Here is a 20,499-nt window from a genome sequence, read left to right as displayed (position 1 = left end):
TACATGCTCTCAATCTATTTATAATTGTGAAGAAAAAAAAGAAAAGTTGTTGACTTAACATAAGATATTCTATGCAATTAGTCTCAAACTCTAGATATACTAAAATCAACATGGATGCTATATATTTATAACAGTATGATTTTACTTTAAAGTATATTATAAATGTACATTGAATTAATTTTTTTATTATTTTATTTCATAATTTAATTACATAATATTAATATATTATACATGTTTGCAATTTTCAATTTCTTTCCATTTATTTTAAGCTTGATCGAGTCAAATCGATATTTAAATAAATAACTCAATCAAAACTTTGGAAGAAATAAAAATAACTCTCTTTGGTCTATTCGTTATGTCTGTATGATGTTAATATTAACATGTGCCATTATTAATTATCTTCATCATTTCTTGGTATTATAGTGTTGAGTCATCAAATCAAAGTTAAATACAATACCTGACCTAACATGCCTAACTTATTTTTTAACTCAAATAAATACAAGTTTGGGAGAAAAGAATATCCTTTATTTGGCTCACTATTAAATTTTAATGTTATATTAACTAATCACATGAAATAACTCACGAAATTTATTAAATTTAATTCTTCCTGGTTATACACTAGGCGCTTTTTAACCTTTTCTTAAAAAAAAAGGACAGATGTTAAAAGCACCAATTTAAGAATATATTTTGGTAAAAGTAAAAGTGTTATTCAAATTACTGTACAAAACTAATTTTATCTTGAACAATATATATTTAATTTATTGTATAAGCTATACACAGGAAATTTTAATTTTTTTATTGTCATTTTTTTCTTGGTTAACTTTTTTTTTATGAGCATGTATTTTAAGGTGAATCTATGATAGATTTGTTTTGAGAAAAATAAAAATGAGATGAATGAATATAGTGTTAGTTGAAGTAAAGTATTTAAGAATTTTGGTGTGAAATGTTACTTGAACGCTAACAAAGAGTGTTTGACTGGTTTGAATGGGAAAATGAGTTTGGCAACAAAACGAAATAAACCAACACCAAAGTTGAATAAACAAACAAAGAAACTGTCTCAACCAACAACTACCCTTTTCTCTCTCTCTATATATCAACACTGTGATGTGTTCTGAGTTATAATAACTGTTGCTTAAAGCCACGCACGCACAAACCAATTCTCTCTCTCTCTCTCTCTGTGTTTTTTTCTGTTACTAAACAAAGCCCATGGAGGAGGCTCCTCCGGCAGAGGCGGTGGCCGTACGGCGAGCGTTGGAGCTGCTGCAGCTAAACGACCCCGTTTTGAGGGTCCAAGCGGCCAGGGACATCCGCCGCCTCACCAAAAACTCCCACCGCTGCCGCCGCCACCTCCGCCAGGCCGTCTCGCCACTCGTCTCCATGCTCCGAGTCGACTCGCCCGACTTCCACGAACCCGCGCTCCTCGCTCTCCTCAACCTCGCCGTACAAGACGAAAAGCACGTACCACCTTACATCTTTTTCTCCAAAATTTCAATCGACCAGTTTTCTTCTCAAATTGTGTTTTTGGAACAAAAAAACTATTTTTTACTCAAAATATGCATATATATATATAATACTTGTGTTTGTTATGTAATTTGGGTTTAGGATTTTGGGTGTACGAGTCAGAGGTATTCCTATGGTGGCAATTATTTTGGTTTTTCTTTAATATTTTGTTGTAATTTCTCAATCTATTTGGATGGTGTGAAACACATGGGATCCGTGGAGTTTGTCTAGTTGGGAATAGAATATAAGAATATGCGATAAATAATTTCGATTTGGTAAACATTCAAATACATGATCCAATAAGGAGGAGTTTTTTATTCTTAGATATTTAGAAGAGATTGTGAGAGCTTATAACAATAGTTTTACTTTATTTTAGTAATTGTTTGGTTGAAGTTGTTGATTAGTTTTAGATGATTTAAGTTTCATAATTAAAATTATGGTGTAAGTTTTCATGTGATAAAATATTATTAAATAAGTGATTAATGATAGTGAGATATGTGTTGGAATTCAGGGAAGAAAGAAGAGGAAAAACAGATTTTCATGGCTTAGAATCAGAATGCAGAATTTGGTTGGCTGAATTGATGAGAAATTCTGAAGAAGATGATTGAGTATTTGCTAGTCATATTTTTCAATGTTTTTCACTTTTTATACTGTGTCACGTGTAGTGATTAGATAGGGATTTATCATTGTTTCTTATGAATTCAATGGATGCATAAACTGGTTGACAAGAAATATTAGATGCTTTAACAGTAGAATCTTATCCAATTGGTGGGTGGTTTTTGTTTGGTACATATGGTGCACTTTACCTTTTTAACGTTTTAGTCTTGTCTTATTTAAATGAAGTTAACCTGCAAAAAGTTGCACAGGTTATAAATGACGATAAATTTGTCAACGGAAGATAGTAAAATTTTTGTATACAGTTATCAAATGGTGTGATATAGTAAAAAGAAAATATTTTTTATGATTGTGGATAGAAACATGCAAAGTAAAAGTTGCAAAACAAGGCAGCTATCAACCTAAACACTTAAAATCTCTATATTCTAGAATTCCGGGTATTGTTTATGTTATTCAACTTTTCTTTGAGGCTTGATCCAATGAGTAAACTGTGCCCTGTTTTTATTTTTAATGTTTATTGTTGGAGATGGTTCGTGTCCCTTCATTCAATGCGGTATTCAATCACCGAATGACTTTTTTTCAACTTCTGTACTATTCTTTTCATTAAGGATATGGTTGTGGTAGTAGGTGGAATTGATAAATAAAGATAATACAAAAAGATAAAATCAAATGTTTTGATTTTTACCAATTGTTGCTTAGTGAAATCACTTTCTGGCTGGCAGTGTAAATAATTTATGCTACTCCTTTCTTTCTTTCTTATATTTTTGCTTTATCATTAAGTTTGAAATGATTTCAATTTTAAATTTTCACTTCCCCATTTCCCATGTAGTGAAAAAACATAAAAAAAATTAGCTGTAAGCTGTGTTTCCTAATCACCTTTTATATTAAATGCTTTTGAGAAGGGAAGACCATACTTTTATGTGTGTTCTGCATTCAAGTTTCCATTCTCTCTTTACTGGGTTGGGTCCATGGGGTCGGTAGGAGGTTTTGTGGGTTATATGTTATCTAATAACCGATAGATTGTCGGGTCCATAAATGAGCTATAATCATAGAAAAATTCTGCTGGCAAGGAAAAATGTTGAACATACTCTAGCCATCATCAAAAGAGTGTAAATCAGGGATCTAATGTTAATCTGGCTTAAATGTGTGGTCTTGGTATTGTTTACCCCTTTTAGCTTGGCATTAGTCTTACATCTGAGGCCTGTTTTTTAATATGTTGCAGCTTTGGATAGAAGATAATCTGATAGAGCCGTTTATTAGAAAATGTAGTCTAATTGAAAAAAAATGAAATTAATCAGAACTATTATTGCTTTTTTTTCCCTGTTCTCTTTATTACAAATCACTTAGTCTTCCTTTGTCAAATGCTTCAGATTCAATGGTGTTTAACTTTCTGCTATTCTTATCAAGCAGGAACAAAATTAACATTGTGGAAGCTGGTGCATTAGAGCCAATAATCAGTTTCCTCAAGTCACAAAATCCAAATCTGCGGGAGTATGCAACTGCATCTTTACTCACTCTATCTGCCTCTCCAACCAACAAACCAATCATTAGTGCTTGTGGCGCCATTCCTCTCCTTGTAAATACTCTCAGAGATGGAAGCCCCCAAGCTAAAGTTGATGCTGTGAAGGCTCTGTCCAATTTATCAACACACCCCGATAACCTCAGCATCATTCTCGAAACAAATGCAACGCCTTTTATAGTTAGTCTTCTAAAAACCTGTAGAAAATCCTCAAAAATAGCTGAAAAATGTTCTGGTCTGATAGAATCCTTGGTGGGTTACGAGGAGGGCAGAACTGCCTTAACATCTGAAGAGGGTGGGGTTCTTGCAGTTGTGGAAGTTCTTGAAAATGGTACTCCCCAGAGTAGGGAACATGCTGTTGGAGCACTGCTGACAATGTGTCAAAGTGATAGATGTAAATACAGGGAACCAATTCTTAGAGAAGGTGTTATTCCGGGACTTCTTGAGCTTACAGTTCAAGGAACCCCTAAATCACAGCCAAAAGCACGTACCCTTTTGCAGTTACTTAGAGAGTCTCCATATTCAAGACCTGAAGTTGAACCTGACACTCTTCAGAACATAGTGTGTGACATCATATCCCAGATTGATGGGGATGATCAATCTGGTAAAGCAAAGAAGATGCTGGCTGAGATGGTCCAAGTCAGCATGGAGCAGAGTTTGAGACATTTGCAGCAAAGGGCTCTTGTATGTACCCCTAGTGATATTCCTATGACAAGTTGTGCTTCTGAAGTTTCTTCAAAATAGTAGTTGAGTTGGGGCTCTTCTACTTTGTATCTTTTCCCTTTTTTTTCTCCTATCTTTTACTTTTCACTTGGAACTTATCAGATAAATTTTCTGTAATATAAGAACAAAAAGAAAAAAAAAAACTGATAACACAGTGAAAGAAATGCCAGTCCAGGCCATGGTGGAGGTATCGAGTGACTGGTAATGGCAATTGTCAATAAAATGTTGTTGTATGATTAAAAGAACTTGATTTTCTAGTTGATTTGTAAAGGAAACGTTGTATAAAATAGTATACAGAAGTAGTTGAGGGTCTTGTCAATTCTTCTTCTCCTCTTTACAGTTGCGTAGCTAGCAAGTACTTCTTTCTATATTGCATAGTGCATCTTAATGGGACCTTTTCTTTAGAGTTTGGTATTTTGGACATCAGAGAAGGACTCTAATGCTACTTTTTATGAGCTTAAGAAAACTATTTTGGTCACAAATAATGTGATGCCTTTTTTCGTGGCAAATTTGATGTTGACGGTGATGGAGTGAGGTTCGGCTGTTTGACTATTCAACTGAAATCATTTAGAATAATTTGAGGGAAGGCTTTCATCTTGTGACAGATAACAATTGAATCCTTTTGCCCGATAATTATATTGAATTTTAATTTTACTTTTTAAACTTTACTTCGTTGGTTTTTTCATCCTTATAATTTTTAATTTTTTTGAAACTAATATCTTTTATTGTCTACTGATGACATAACAGACATTTTGGTTGTATTTGGGATATCGGTAAAAATTAAATGATTTTATTAATTGATTAGATATATAATTTATTACTATCAATTTGACTTATGGTACATCAATCCATTTTAACTTACTTTTAAAATTAAGTTCATTTTAGGCAAATATCTACACCCGATTTTTTTAAAAAAATTTTAAAATTATCTTTCATTCCGAAATTGAAAATTTAAAATTAAAAAATATATTCTTAAAAAAAATTCATAATTAAATTATTGTATTTAAGAAATAAAATTATGAAATAGAATTCAAAAATCAAAATTTGGAAAATTAATTTCAGAATGAAAAAAATACGTTATGAAAAAAATAATTTGGAAATGAGTTCTGAAAAAAATCTTCAAAATTCAGAAAAGTGTTCCAAAAATTCAAATCCAAGAATATTATCTAGCAAAAGGGTTTCCGAAATTAGTTTTGATATGCATCTTCCCTTTTATTTAAGTCATTTCACATAAATTTGGTTTCAAATTCAATATTCATCAGCTGCACGAAGTAATTGCTCCCACTTTTATTGACTTAGTAAATGAATGAGTTGAAAAAGCCCAACCCCGAAGACCCCACATAAAGTGGGTTAAGATCATAACTAAACTGGGTGTTTTCTTCATGCATCTCCATCTTTTCTTCTTGCACCTCTTCAGTTCTTTTAATTCCAAAATTACCTTTTGATAAAAAAGTGTTGGGTTTATTCTTTTTCATTTTTACGGTATAATTCGTAAATTTTTTAACTTTAAAATTCAGAATATATTTATATTTGAATTATAAAGTTCGAACTCTCTATATTCTCAAATACCTTTTGAATTATGCCATTTAGAATATAAACTATATTTTGAATTGTAAAGTTCGACTTGGTCCAACTCAACCTTACATAATTTGGGTCTAACCTAGTAAAACATTTCTCGACTTGGACCCAACCTAACCTGGGTCTAACACAACTTGTCCTGACCTCAACCTAGGTCAACTCAGCCGACTCGACAAAGTCTGACTTGAACTCGACTCGATCTAACTCATTCAAACCTCAGATAGGCCTGACCAAACTAACTTGAGTTTAACCTGGCTCAGTCTCATCTTAACCTAGGTCAGACCCAACCCACTTCAACTTAATCTGGGACTAACCTAACCTACTTGGATCTAGTTTGACCTATCTCAACCTGGCCCAATCTTGTATGACTTAAGCCTAACCTGACCTAACCTTTCTTGATTTGGGACCAACCTGACTTGGGCTTGACCTGACTCAGTTTAACCTTAGCCTTTGTCAACTTGACCTAGCCTCGTACCTACTTAACTAGGCTGACCCATCCCAACTTAGGTTTAATCTAATTCAACCTGACCTAAGCTTGACATAGCATTGTTCGATGTGGGTTCGACCTAAGCCAAGATCCTCTTAGCCCAAGTTGATGTGGCCTGATATGGACTTGGCCCAACCTAGGCCCAATTCAACTCAGTCCAACATGGTCCCAACTCAACTCAACACAACATGAGCTTGGCCTAAACCTGACTTAACCAAGGCTAACCATACTTGCTTGACATGTTCCAACTCAACCTAACTTGACATAGCCCCAACCCAACCCCACCCATATTGACCTAGGCCTAACTCGACCTAATTTGGGTTCAATACAACTCGATTTGACCTAAGCCTGATCTAATTTGACCCAATGTGGGTCTAAACCATATTCGCTGAACATGAGTTTGACTCGTCTCAGCCTAACTTGACTTGGCCAAAACTGAACCGACTTAACTTGTTCCAAGACCTAACCTGACTCGATATGACTTGGTCAAACCCAACTCAAACTTACCTAAACTTAGTCCATTTTTATTTGATATGGACCCAACTTGTCTTAATTTGAGTAATCTCCAACCAACTTGACATGATGTGATTGATTTAACTTAACCTAAGTCCGACTCGACTTTGTCCATACTAATTTTAGATTTAAATTTTGATTGAATAAGTAACTTTCATGCTGATAAAGATTTTTTTAAAGTAAATATTGAGATGGATATGTATAAAGTTATAAATTTTCATATTTTATTTAAAAATTATGATATATCTATAAAAAAGACATATTTTTTTTTTAAGTTTGTATTAAATTTATATTAATGTTCCAAACAATCTCAAATGAAATTCTATTAATAATTTTTTTAATATTTAAAAAATATAATTTATGATTTTAAATAGGTTCACAACCCAAATGTGATATCAATTGTTTGTAACATATCCCAATATCATAAAAGATTATAAAAATACAAAGGAGTATGGGAAAGATACCAAACTCAATTTAGAAAAATCGAACTTATAACATACTCCAATATCATAAAAAATAATAAAAATATAAAGTAGTATGATTTCATGTGGTTCTTGTGCATGACCGTTGTTGTTCGTTGTTCGTCATATTCCTAAATTCGTACCATATAGTCTTTGAGAGTTCAACTCAAGTCTCATAGGAAATATTTTAGAAATGAAATCCAAATCACATCATTGACCAGGGTATGAAAGCAGAAATTGTTTTTGTCAACTGATTATGCAGATCAGAATGGATGTGTAATGATTCTACCAAAAGCTTATCTAACCATAAATCTGTACAGAAATTAATTCGAGATACATTACTGATATAAAATAAAACTCTTAATAATTGTGCTCTCTAATTAACTAAATTGTTTTTACCTTAATTAAAATAAAATTCCAACATCTACTTCCTAGCTTGAAAACATGGGTGAAAAGATTGGATGCAATGTTTATAAACTGAAAAGTAAAAATCTCAAAGCTTATCATATTTGTTCTGTTATTCTACGGTTCACACGGTGGCTTCTAGGTTCTGCTCAAGGAATAGATTTCTAGTGTTAGCAGCACTACATTTTAAGATATTTTATCTTATTTTATCTCAACTAACACTGTTTGTTTTAAACTTGAAATAAAATTAATTTTATTGAAATATGTACTTTTTTAAAAGCTGCAAAATATTGGTTTTGTAATCCAAAAACAAACAAGCACTAAAGTTTCGGTTCTATTAAATTTAAATTAAGATGTATATGAGTATCATTTTCATCGTGTAATTGTGTATCAGAAACAAATTCTTTAGTGCTTATTATCTTTAAAACATAATCTATCTAGAATTAATTTTCAGTTATGCCGTCATACATCACAAATTTGCACGAATTTAATTGGTTATTTCAAAGTTAAAATAATTGATAGTTTGTCAGAAAATCACGGAATTACTTGTATTTATATGTTGGGGCAATTATACTTAACAAACATTCTCGGACTGAGATAGTGTTTGTTTCTCATAAACTGCCACTCTGTTCTGAGATATTAACAGCAATAAGCACCAAAGCTGAAGGCACTCAAGAAGAAGATATAATGTTAAGTATGGAAGAAGGTTTAACCGCTGGCCCTTCCAGAACCTTTGAATTGCATCACTGTTGTTCAAACCATGCTGCAACCCTGGCACAGAAGGTCAGTGACGATGTGTGTTTCTGTCTCACAAGAATTAACAGTTGCGCAACACAAGTATACAATACTAGCTGAGAAAATAGGCTTAGCAACTTATAGATTATAACTACAAATAATGACCCCATTAGTAGTTTTTTATTGATTGATTAGTCATGTAAAACTGTTCTATACTATTATCATTAAACTCATTAATTGATAGGAGTGAACTAAAATGAGGGTGGATTGTTTTTCTTCTTTTTTTTCTATGGATTGTGACTAGGTGATAGCAGAAGTGATTGGCACATATTTTGTGGTATTTGCTGGTTGTGGATCTGTGGCAGTGAATAAGATCTATGGCTCAGTCACATGTCCAGGCATTAGTGTAACATTGTAATGGTCATGATTTACACTGTTACACATATCTCTGGAGCACACTTCAATCAGTCACCATAACTTTGGCCATCTTTCGTCGCTTCTCGTATAAACAGGTAACTTTCTTTTCTTAACATCATTTTCAATTTTTGGAAACATAATAACTAGACACAATTCTTCAAAGTTATGTTTTTTTTATTAAAATTGGAGTTTCAGTCTTGCTCAATGAAGTTCACCATTTAAAGTTGACATGGAATGATTCCTAGAAAACAACATTAAAAAGTTACTTAATATAACTTAGACTAGGCCACCAGGGAGAATTAAGACTCCAATTCAGGTATAACTAGTTTCTGCACTATTTGTATACTGATTTTTGCTCATGCATGTAGGTGCCACTGTACATTTTTGCTCAGTTACTGGGGTCTGATGCTGTTTTCTTATTAAAATTGAAATTGGTTTTACAATTTCATGCGGGCCTGTATCAGGAGCTTCCATGAACCCTGCAAGAAGTATTGGTCCTGCGCTTGTGATGCATGTTTACAAAGGGTTGTGGATATACATAGTTGGTCCAATTATTGGAGCCATAGCTGGAGCACTTGCCTATAACTTTCTTAGATCCACAGGGGCTACATAACATGGAAATTTGATTCTCATTAAAACTTCATATGAACTTCTGAATTTATTTTTTATTTATGACTTTGAATTACGTCAAAGTTATGTATAATTTTAATGCGACAACAAACTATGTCATTCATGCATAGCCATATTGAATCTCATTGGAAAGCAGCTAAGAGAGTGCTTCTATTTGAATGGCACCATTGATCATGGTCTCCATCTCAAAAAATTACCTCACTGGACCTCACAGGGTACTGTGGTTCAAAATATGCTCTGTCTAAATTTTTCTATAATGGTCCAAATTTATTTACCAACCCCGAGAAAAGAGCTAATGCTTCTCAAAATGTGATGAAAAACTAAACTCAACACTGTGACAACTTTTACCACTGTGATTCATGATGGTCTTAACTGAATTAAACCACATACTGAAAATCAATTAGCAACACATAAGAACTAAGTTTTTGTACATCAAATGTTAATATTGAATTGTTTAGCATCACATATTGGAATCAGCTCACCAACAAGCTTATTTAGAAAGACAAAAGGAAACGGAAATTAAAATATAATGTACCTAAAAATGACATAAAACCAAGAATAAATAGACCAAGTTCAACCAAATAACATTGTGACTGATAGTGCTCCCAACAAAGCCAAAACCAGCAACTCCACAACTCTGTTTTGAGCAGCAGAGTAATAGTATGCATATGCATCACCCGGTGAACCGGTTACATATATGAACCTTGGAGGCGGCGGTGTTGGTGGAGGTCGTGATGGTGGTGGTGGCCGTCGCCGTGGCGGCGGAGGCGGCGGTGGCGATTCATCACAAATTTGTGGGGAGGAAATTTCTGGTAGGAGTAGTGGTGGCGGCGAAGGAGGAGGTGGAGGAGGAGATGGCAGAAGTTGCTCATCGCAGGGGCTTCCACAAGGACATGATCCACATTTGACTTCAGTGTATGGTTGCTGAGAAGCTAGTGGTTGGTCTAACTTGGTAGAAGATGTGATGGCATAAATTGGAGATGAAATTGTGACACAGAAAAGAAGCAGCACTATTGTAAGTTTTTGAGGACTCCATGTCTTTGTTGGAGACACCATTGTGTGAGTAGTACTTGGAATTTGATTCCTTCTGAGGCAAGGTATATAAATAAGAGCTTGTATGTTAAGTAGGGTGTGATGCTCTTCACTACCTTACGTTATGCCAAAGCATAGGTAACCTATTTGGCTAACATGGTTTTTTTTCTTTCAAAAAGTACTTGGAAACTTGATCTAATTAGTTCACTTGGAAAATGTTTGTGTATTTTCTATTGTAACTTTCAAGTGTTCCTAACTTATAACTGTGAGCAATAAGAATGAAATCTTGTATGAGTTTAACTTTATGGGGTTGGCTATAGTTGTCTGATCATTGATAATGAATGAAATTGTATATAAATGTAGTTTCATACAAGTATATTCTTACCTTTTGCATGAAGTATATGGTGATGAGACATGAATTACAAGGCTCTCTAGTTCATTCTCTCTACTCCACCATCTTATGTTATTTAACTTCCATGGCTATTGCAAGGTGTTGAAATGTTTAATAACTCAACTCTATAAAATCTATTAAATAAGGTTTAGTTAATCGAAACCATTGTTTATTGTTTATTGGTTCTGTTAGGAGATTTGCAGCAGTAAACAATAGCAGAAGGGCTACTTCACTTTGCATAAAGTGTAAAGCTGGTTTTATTCTTTCCCATACGTGACTAATTATTGGCATCTTCATTTTTTGTAGCTTGCACTTAACACATTAGTATCTCATTATTCTAGTTTTCCTTTCCTCAGTTTTAGTATGAGTTTCTATTTGTTCTTATAAACTTAGAATGTCTCTTCATTAAAAGATGAGAGCTAAAGACTAAATCAGATTCATTTCTCTGCATACTTGTCATTTCATACAAATAAACTTGAAAATTGAACTCATAATCACATTTTCATGTTTATCTGTAAAGCATATGTGAGTATTTTGGTAAATGAGTTTCTATTTAATTGTGTAGGATTTAAGTTTTATCTTCTTTAATTAAAAGGCAAAGGCATTGTAGTAAAAGATTGTTTTGTAAGAAATTAAGAAAGGAATCAGATGTTCCTGGAAGGAGGTTCCAACCTGACGCAAGAACCATTGCCTTTTCTCTGGAAAATTCTTGCCCACCTCATACTTATTTCTCAACTGTTCAACTTAACTCTCCATTCACATCAGATGCATCTATAGCCAAATACAAAATAGCGTATGATCAGAAAAGAAGAACATTTTTTAATAATCTTTCTTTTATATATATATATATATTACTTTTGCTGATAAAATAATATAAAAATGGCCTTACTCAATTTCTTTTATGAAATATACACAGCAAAGGTGCGTTGGGAAATAAGAAAATAGAAAAATATTAGTTACGTGTAACATTTTTTGTTGATTGTAAAGACGATTGTTTTATGGTTCTAAAATATTTCTATTTCAAAAAAATTTCTTGATTAAATTAATGAATAGCTATTTATGTTTTTTGAGATAAGCAATATTAATATTCTTCATTCGTGGAGATCTATATTCTAACTAATATATATATAAATTGGGCGTAAAAACTTTATTTTATCAAGTTCCATTTGATTTTCTAAAGTTGAATTATATTTAAATAGTTTACTTTTTTCTTTAAAATGGTATCAAAATTAAGTTCAACCTATTTTGAAGTTTGTTAATATTTTACTTGCTTTGTAATTTGATATCTAAAAGTAATACTAAATACTGAATAAACTTATTCAAAAGGTAAGTTTGGACACGTGTCAGCACAACAAAAAACAGTAAAATAATTTTTTAAAACAAAGTATACTAAAAGTAGAAAGAAAACAAATGACATGGTTCATTCTAGGACCGACACGTAGAATGCTCTATGGTGGACACGTGGCACATTAATCGACTCATTTTTTGTGTTTAATTAACTATATATATAAATAATTGATACTCGATTATCAATTATGTTTAACCAAACTTAACTTAAAAGAATTTAGTTTCAAATCTTAGTGTGCCATATCAGATAAAAGAAATAGTATAACACATTATTTTGTAATTATTTTGTCTTGTTCTCAATCTATAATTTATTATTAAGTGACTATTTATGTTCTTTAAGCTAATGAATACTTGTACACTTCATGAGAAGCAAGTTCAATTTTCTTATGCGTATTAACCAAAACCGTTACAAATAAGTAGTTAATAGAAAAATATATAAAAAAAATATTATTTAATATAAGCAATGTTTGGGAACGTAGTGAAAAACTTACAGAAAAAAGTTGTCTGTGTAAGTGTTAGTGGATTGCATGGCCCACCGTATTCAACAGAGAAGGATGTATTGGGCTTCTGTAGACCCAAAAATAAAAGCCACACGCCAATTAGGTTGAAGGACTTAAAATAACAATTTTCTTACAATTTTTGAAAAATGTTTTCCAAAATATATTAAAAAGTTGGTAGTTTCTTTCTGTACCCCTACATTTTTCTTCTTGCACCCCGTCAAGATTGCACAAAGACAAAACTGTCCCTATATAAAACTACATTTATTTTTTGACATTCCAGATTATGAAATCCAGGAAAATTTCGTATTGACGCATCCGGTAATCTCCTGGATTGGTGTTTCCGGCAGTACATTATGAATGATAGTGTTAATCCAAAATAAAAAAATGCAGAACATCCATAATTGAAAAAAACCATTATGGATCCATCAATCTGTAATTCAAAATATACATTCTGGATTCAAAAATTCATAATTGAAAAAAAAATCATTTCGGATCCACCAATCCATAATAGAAATTAGGCTTCCGGATTCAGCAATCCGAAAATCAACAATTTATGTAGACTTTACTTTTGGAACACCTCCTCATCCAGAAAGCAACATGATTAACTTCCAGATTGATGAATCCGTAACACACTTCCAGATCCTAAATTCAAATAACAGGTGAATGTGGGTTTCGAGATTTATAAAATTGTGGGAGTACAGAAAAAAAATGTAGGGGGTAGAGAAAGAAACTGCCTACAAAGTTTCACCAACAATGTAAAGTCAGAATATATTTTAAAAAATAAAATAATTTATTATAAAAAATATTAAGATAATGTTGTTCGGTAAAATGACGGTTTAAATAAATCATGCAAAAAAAAGTATTATCTTCCTTATTATTCATAAGTTATACTATATTCTAACTAATATAAATTGATCGGATGGAACCATTAAATGACATAATGAGAAAACAATATTTTTTTTATATGGACCACCAATATTGATGGCCATAAATTTTTTTCAATGACTCAAAACTAACCTTTTAAAGTAAATATCTCATTTGAAACCTTGAATGAGTTTATTCAGTAGATAAGTTTGGGTCAACGAAAACATTTTATTAGCTAAATGAAATGTAGTTATCAAATTATATGTATAAAACTTTATCAAATGACTATAAAACATTATTATATATATATAACTTCAGCAAAAACATATGTAGACTCCAAAATCTATTTCTTCAGCAGAACAACAAAAAAGTTATTTTTTATTATTTTTCTTAGCTTTATTTAATTAAAGTCATTCATGGACCAGATAAAGCAATGGTTGTCCTCAACTAGTCACTCAATGGGAGTGACAAATGAGTGGCTATTAGAGAAGTTTATTCCCATAAATTGACATGTTGAATGAAACAACCACTATTCATGTTTTTTCCCTCAAACTAAAATAATTATAGGAGCTATTAGTTAAAAGTCTAAGTTGTCCCACTTATTCATATCAAATAAATTTTTTTAAATGTAATATTATTTTAGTTTAATAAATGTATATAGTTAAACAAAGAGGGAGTTAATGAGAAATTGTAGAATTCACTATTGGATGCATAAATGCAGACACAGAAGAAAAATTGAGTTGGCACCAACACCATCTCCTCCTCTTCAAGTCTATATAAAGGGAATGCCCAGCTCTGCACCTAAATTGACCAACATGAACCTTTACAATTAATGAAGCATGGTGGTTACATGCCAAGACAATTGTTGCAAAGATTCTGGTAACCAACAATGATTAAAAAAACTTAATTGGCCTGAGATCTCACATCCACGATAAAGATATTTTTTAGTATATAAATGGATATAAAATTCAATAAATTACAAGATTGATTTAGGTTTAAAGTGTACTGCTTAATATAATATCAATGTTATTTGAGTCTATCCTAGTGAGAGTTTGTTGGACTTATTAGATTACTCGTTATCAGATCACTCATAATATATAGTTTCACATACGAATTGACAGTTCTCGGCATGAACGAAGTGTGTTGGAGATTCCACGACTAAAGATGAAAATTTTATAACATATAAATGGTAAATCTCGCTTAAAATTTGATTTTACAAGATTGAGTTAAACTTAAATTTTAATTTTTAATAATTATAAGATAAATTTTAGAAGATGGTTAATAAATAAATATTCATTCAGTTGTTAAAAGGAATAAATTTAAATCTACACTTAAAGTAATTTGAATTTTCATTGTTGGTAAATTTGTTCATTGATTTATATATAGAAAAGAACTGAAATAAATAATTTTTAAATGCAGATTAAAAAATGAAATGATATATAAAAGGGAGTTGATAGTGGAGATTGAATTAGAGAATGGTGACAAAAGGGATGACCGAAGTCTAGCAGTGTAAGTCAAGTAAACCCTTTGGACGGACATGAAACGTCCATTTCCCATATCCACTTGTACTTACACTTTTGGCCTAGCTCATTAAGGAACTTTGGTATCTTCTCATTAACAATAATAATGATATATTATCTTTTTTTATCACAAAAAATAAAGTATATTTCTATCAGTGGTTTTATTATTTTAAATGATTTTCTTAAGAATATACTATAAAAAAATTATTAAATTATAATTAATTTTAAAGACTAAATTAACTAATTATTATTATACTAAATTATAGATAATTTTATAGACTAAAAATATTATTGGTATCTAGAGTATAAGTGGTTTTTTAATTGGTATCTAACCATCAGCTACCAATGTTTTAGTTACCAATGTTTTAGTTACTAATATTTTATATTCTAAATTAGTCTTTAAAAGACTAATTGAGACTAATGTAGAATCTACAATATTAGTAGCTAATTTAGATACCCATTTAAAAATTATTTTTTATATTTTTATTAATAATAGAAACCACTTTAAATTCAAATAATTTTTTAATCTTTAAATTAGTATCTAATTTAGTTAATATAGTGACTAATTATTTTTTGTCTCAATTTAGTTGTTATTTAATGAATTTCTTATAGTGATATATAAAAACATAGTAATTATTTTATTGAAAATTAGTGTTTGGAATTAGATAATGTTTAAAAGAAAATATACTTATAAATATTTATGAAAAAGAAGTTTTTTTCATTAAAGTTATGAATTTTACATTAAAATTATGAAAATAGATAATTTTTTAAAAATTCACCTTCATGGTGTTTGTAAGTACAAAAGATATATATACGTTGACACTCGAAAAGTTGTATAGAACTCGTGATTTTAATAAAGAATAAAATTTGTAACTAAATAATATAAATATTCTTAAAATAATAATATTGTGTGTTGTGAAGTGAATGTAGAAAAAATTTGGTATCAACTATCAAAGTATTAAGTGAAACCTTACAAGTAGACCCTCTTATAAGAATAAATTTCTGTCAAAAAAAGTGTGCTTTAAAACATGATATTTTAATTAGATTTTTCTTAATGTGCTTTTATACATAACTTGTTTTTAAAATTTTAAAATTTGCTAGTTATGTACTTTTTATTTCATAAACACAGTTTTATATTCGTAGATGTTATTTTTTAGATAATTTAATTAATGAATTAAACTAATCATTTTAATTGATTGTAATTTGAAAAAATTAAAAAAAATAATATTAAAGGAAATTCTTGATTAAGTAAAAAAATCTAAATTAAAAGTCTAGTATTAAGGCTTAATTAAGTTTAAAAATTGCTACTTATGTCTTTTCTTCTATAACTCATCGATTAATTTTTCTTTTCTTTTCAAATCTTCTCCAACTCATCTATTAACTCCTTAAAAAAGAAAAAAGACAAAAAGAACAATCACCTGATGACAAACTCAAAATGACGTGTTACTTAGATAGAAATAAAAAATACTTTGTACACTTAATTATATAATACATTTTTTAATAGAAATTCAATTAAAAATACTTAAATTCATGAAGTATTTAAAACTTAATTATATTACCATAATCCACATTTGAGGTTAAGATATTCCCTTGACAGATGATTGTTATTACTTGAGGTGTCAATTAAGCTGAGATGTCAAGTTGCATAGTGATGTCTAACACGAAAATTTTATAAAAAAAAAAGGTTAAGATATTCCCTATAAGATCAACATTTACTTAAGTTGTTCATGAATAAATCAAATTTATTTTGAAGAGATCATGTTCTTTATGTGTTTTTACTCTTATTAAAACAATTTATGGAGTATGCATACATTTGTTTGGCAAACTTAATCCAGTCTTATAGACTTATATTATCTAGGAAAAATTATTTTGACACTGGTTTTTATAGATACATGTATTTGTACATATAAATTGATCTTAGGTATAGTTGATGTAAGATTTTTAACACATCTTAAAAAAAATAAACTTTAAACATAATTCAATCTTATAAAATCAATTTATAAAATAAAACTTATATATATTGTTTATTAATTTTATCTTTTGTTTTGTTCTAACCAGAACAAATTGAAATTATTAGATATTATGATCCAAATCAATTTTCTCTATTATTTTACCTATCATTTTTTAGATAAATGGAATTCATTAATATTTTAGACAAATATAAAATACTTTCTTATTATTTAATGTTTAAGTTACACCAAATACTTATCATAATGTTTAAGCTACACCAAATACTTAGTCAAAATTTATAGTAAGGATCTTCTCCGAAACATGAGAGGTGTACATAACCTCTCATATACTTGTATAGATAAAGTGAACCTAGATAGTATTTAGAACGGGTTGCATAGTTGCAGATGTGTCGGTTGCCTCATCGCAATTAAAGTGTATCTTACACTGTATATGGTTTATTTATAGTCTTTAGTCATTGATCTTTGTTATGATAGAACAAATCTATCAAATATCAGTGTTCACTTATTTCTAGCATGATTCCCTTATTTATAAGGAGAGATATTGGTATATTTGGAGAATGTCTTTAATAAATCAATATCTTCCACTAAATCAGTGTTAATTGATTTCTTGAGAGTGTCATCATGATTTATAGGAAGTTTCGTTGTCATTTATTGAATGTCTTTAATATATATTAATATGATCGGTTACGTGATTTGTCAGTTACACAGTAAAAAATAATAAAATATAATTATCATAATCATAAAATAAATGTAAGCCCGTAAGGGAAAAAAATAAAAACAATGTAGAAATATAGCTACAGATATAATATGTGATAATAATTTAGAGTTATTTGACAATGTAGAAATTTTGTGTGGAGGAGTTCCACGATACACGTTAAGGTGTGCCAAAATCTATAACACGGATTAACATTAGAACGTGTGACATACTCTTAAACCAAACAAGTACAACACTGGTACACACACCAACGTGTTGCGCTGTCTCTTTTTAATGCAGCACCATCTAACCCTTCTCTTCTCTTCTAAGTAACTTCATTTCTTACACATGGCAAGGTTTCTTCTCACCTCTTCCCTGCACAATCCTCTCTTCTCCTCCCTCCCATTCACCCTCTTCTTTCTTGTTCTTTCACTCATGTCTGTGTTTTCTGTCATAACTTTTCTCTGCGGTTCTGAGAAACTGAAGAAGCTCCACATGGAAGCTGAGAAAGCAACAACAAAAAGGTCGAATTCGAAGGAGCAAAAGCTGGTTTCGAAGCTGAACAGCAACTTCGGCAACCGAGCACTCTCCGTGGTGAAGTTGTTGTCGTGGAGGAAGGTGCGGGCAGAGGGAGAAGCTGAAGGAGATTACAAAAGTGACCATGATGAAGAAGCCCTTTGGAGGAAGAACATCCTAATGGGAGAAAAGTGTCGTCCTCTTAACTTTTCTGGGAAGTTTGACAATGATTTTCAAGGCAAGAATTAATGCTTTCTCCTTTTTGTTGTGGTTTTGTAACATGGAAACAAACTTAGCAACTTTTGTTTTTTGTCGGAACTCCTGTGGCTACAAACCTGGGCTTTCACTTTATAAACTTTGTTCCTGAAACATGGGATTAGTTTCTTCTTTTGGTTTTGTTATTGTTTTAATTTTGTTCAGTTTTTTTAGGATTTACACGAGGAAATGTTAGAGATATAATTTTCTAGCTTCGTTCAGATTGAAATGATAAAATTAATTGTTTAGTTCTTAAATTTCCAACATAAAAAAAAGGATAACATATATTTTAAGGTCTTCCAACTGAAGCAGAAAATGAAGAATAGTCTGACACAGTCAAAACCCATTTTCAGTTTCTGGCTCTATAGACTGTTAACTTTGTGGAAGTGTTTCTATGGAGTAATTGTATAGGAAATTCGGAATTTCTAAAATGTTATATATTTGTTGACGGTAAAAAATTACTATAAACATTGACAAAAAATAATCACAACATATATGATAATAGATTTTAATTCACATTTGAAAAAAAAAAAAATTTCCTCACATATTTACTGAAAAAAATCTAACTAATGTTAAGTAAGAAATAATAGTAGTTTATAATATTTATTGTTATAATTTAAATTATAAAATAAATTTTATTAACATCATTAAAAAGTTATAATTAATCTTAATAAAAAAAAGTAGTTATTCTAATAATATATCGGTTTAGTTAAATCGATGAGAATTCAAACGAATATGAAAAACTAAATTTTTTGGATGAAATTTAAAATTATCTAATTTTATGTAATTTAATTATTTTAATAAAATTTTAGAATTTTAATTTCGTCAAAAAAAATCTCCATAAAACATTTTAAATCATCTAAAAAGATTCCTATCCAAACCCAAACCCATAATAAGGGTTTTCTTTTGTGTGGTGTTCAACATATTAAAGTTAATTGTGGTTGTGAAATTTTCTTGTCGTAGGGGACATTCCACTCGGAGCACGCTTTTATAATATTTAAAAGTAAATGAATGCTTTATGGTTTTTGTTAACAAATTATATGAAATGGGTGTAGTGTAGCAAAGATACCTTTGCATGAAGAAAAGAGAAAAAGACAAAGTAAAATGATGATCAATTCCCTTTTTCTTTATTTTTATTTCCACTCAATTTAACTATTACGTTTAAATCAATTTAATTGATAAATATTTTAGTGTCGTACAAATCAAAACAATAGAGAAATACCATTCTAGTAATTGCATACAAATTTATATTTATAACTGTCGCATAAATATTTAATTATGCTTTTAAACAAGTTAATATGTAGTTTATAATTATGCAATTATAATTAGTAAAAACAAATTCTAACTATGAGACATTTCTTGTAGGTATAAAACTATTTTCTCCAAAATCATTTTGCTAAATATAACATGCTAGGAAATACTAGTATTATGAGCACATTTGGTTAAAATAAGCACTTTAAGAAGAAATTATAATTTATTTAACCAAAAAAATAATAATCTAATAGTGGGTTCCATATATTAACTACTTCCGCCTAGTTCCTTAGTTGTATTCATATTTTTATTTAATAAAAAATGCTAAACAATAAAATAGCAAATAATAGTTATAATTAGAGGTTTCCAAAATTAAACTGATTAAAAATTGTTCAAATAATATTTTCCTTTCGGAATGTTATTTTTATAAGTGTAATTGATAATTTGTGCACACATTATAATACATTTAGGACATAGGAAAGCGAAATAATTTTAAAAGATTATTTTTACCATTGATGTGGGGGTGTAAAAAGAAATTATAGAAATGTAGGAAGCAATTGTCTTGTTTTGTTATGA

The 20,499-nt window shown here is 30.3% G+C and overlaps 2 protein-coding genes and 1 pseudogene across 2 annotated transcripts; all 3 read left to right on the top strand.

Annotated features, from left to right (window-relative positions):
• The first annotated feature begins 1,037 nt into the window (after positions 1 to 1,037).
• On the top strand, positions 1,038 to 4,676 carry LOC137826111 (uncharacterized). Its single transcript, XM_068631970.2, has 2 exons — positions 1,038 to 1,454; positions 3,526 to 4,676. Exons 1-2 carry the CDS (start codon positions 1,207 to 1,209, stop codon positions 4,376 to 4,378), a joined length of 1,101 nt encoding a protein of 366 aa, XP_068488071.1. The 5' UTR covers positions 1,038 to 1,206; the 3' UTR covers positions 4,379 to 4,676.
• Positions 4,677 to 8,496: 3,820 nt separating this feature from the next.
• Positions 8,497 to 9,566, top strand: LOC137825408 (putative aquaporin NIP-type pseudogene; annotated as a pseudogene).
• An 8,584-nt stretch (positions 9,567 to 18,150) lies between these two features.
• On the top strand, positions 18,151 to 18,786 carry LOC150025683 (uncharacterized). Its single transcript, XM_090294565.1, has one exon. It carries the CDS (start codon positions 18,250 to 18,252, stop codon positions 18,664 to 18,666), a length of 417 nt encoding a protein of 138 aa, XP_090150691.1. The 5' UTR covers positions 18,151 to 18,249; the 3' UTR covers positions 18,667 to 18,786.
• The last annotated feature ends 1,713 nt before the right edge of the window (positions 18,787 to 20,499 follow it).

Source organism: Phaseolus vulgaris, chromosome 8 (genome assembly GCF_051622355.1).
Source record: "Phaseolus vulgaris cultivar YP4 chromosome 8, ASM5162235v1, whole genome shotgun sequence".
NCBI classification, from domain to species: Eukaryota; Viridiplantae; Streptophyta; class Magnoliopsida; order Fabales; family Fabaceae; genus Phaseolus; species Phaseolus vulgaris.
Note: the sequence above shows the minus strand (reverse complement) of the source record. Positions and strands in the feature narration are given on the sequence as shown.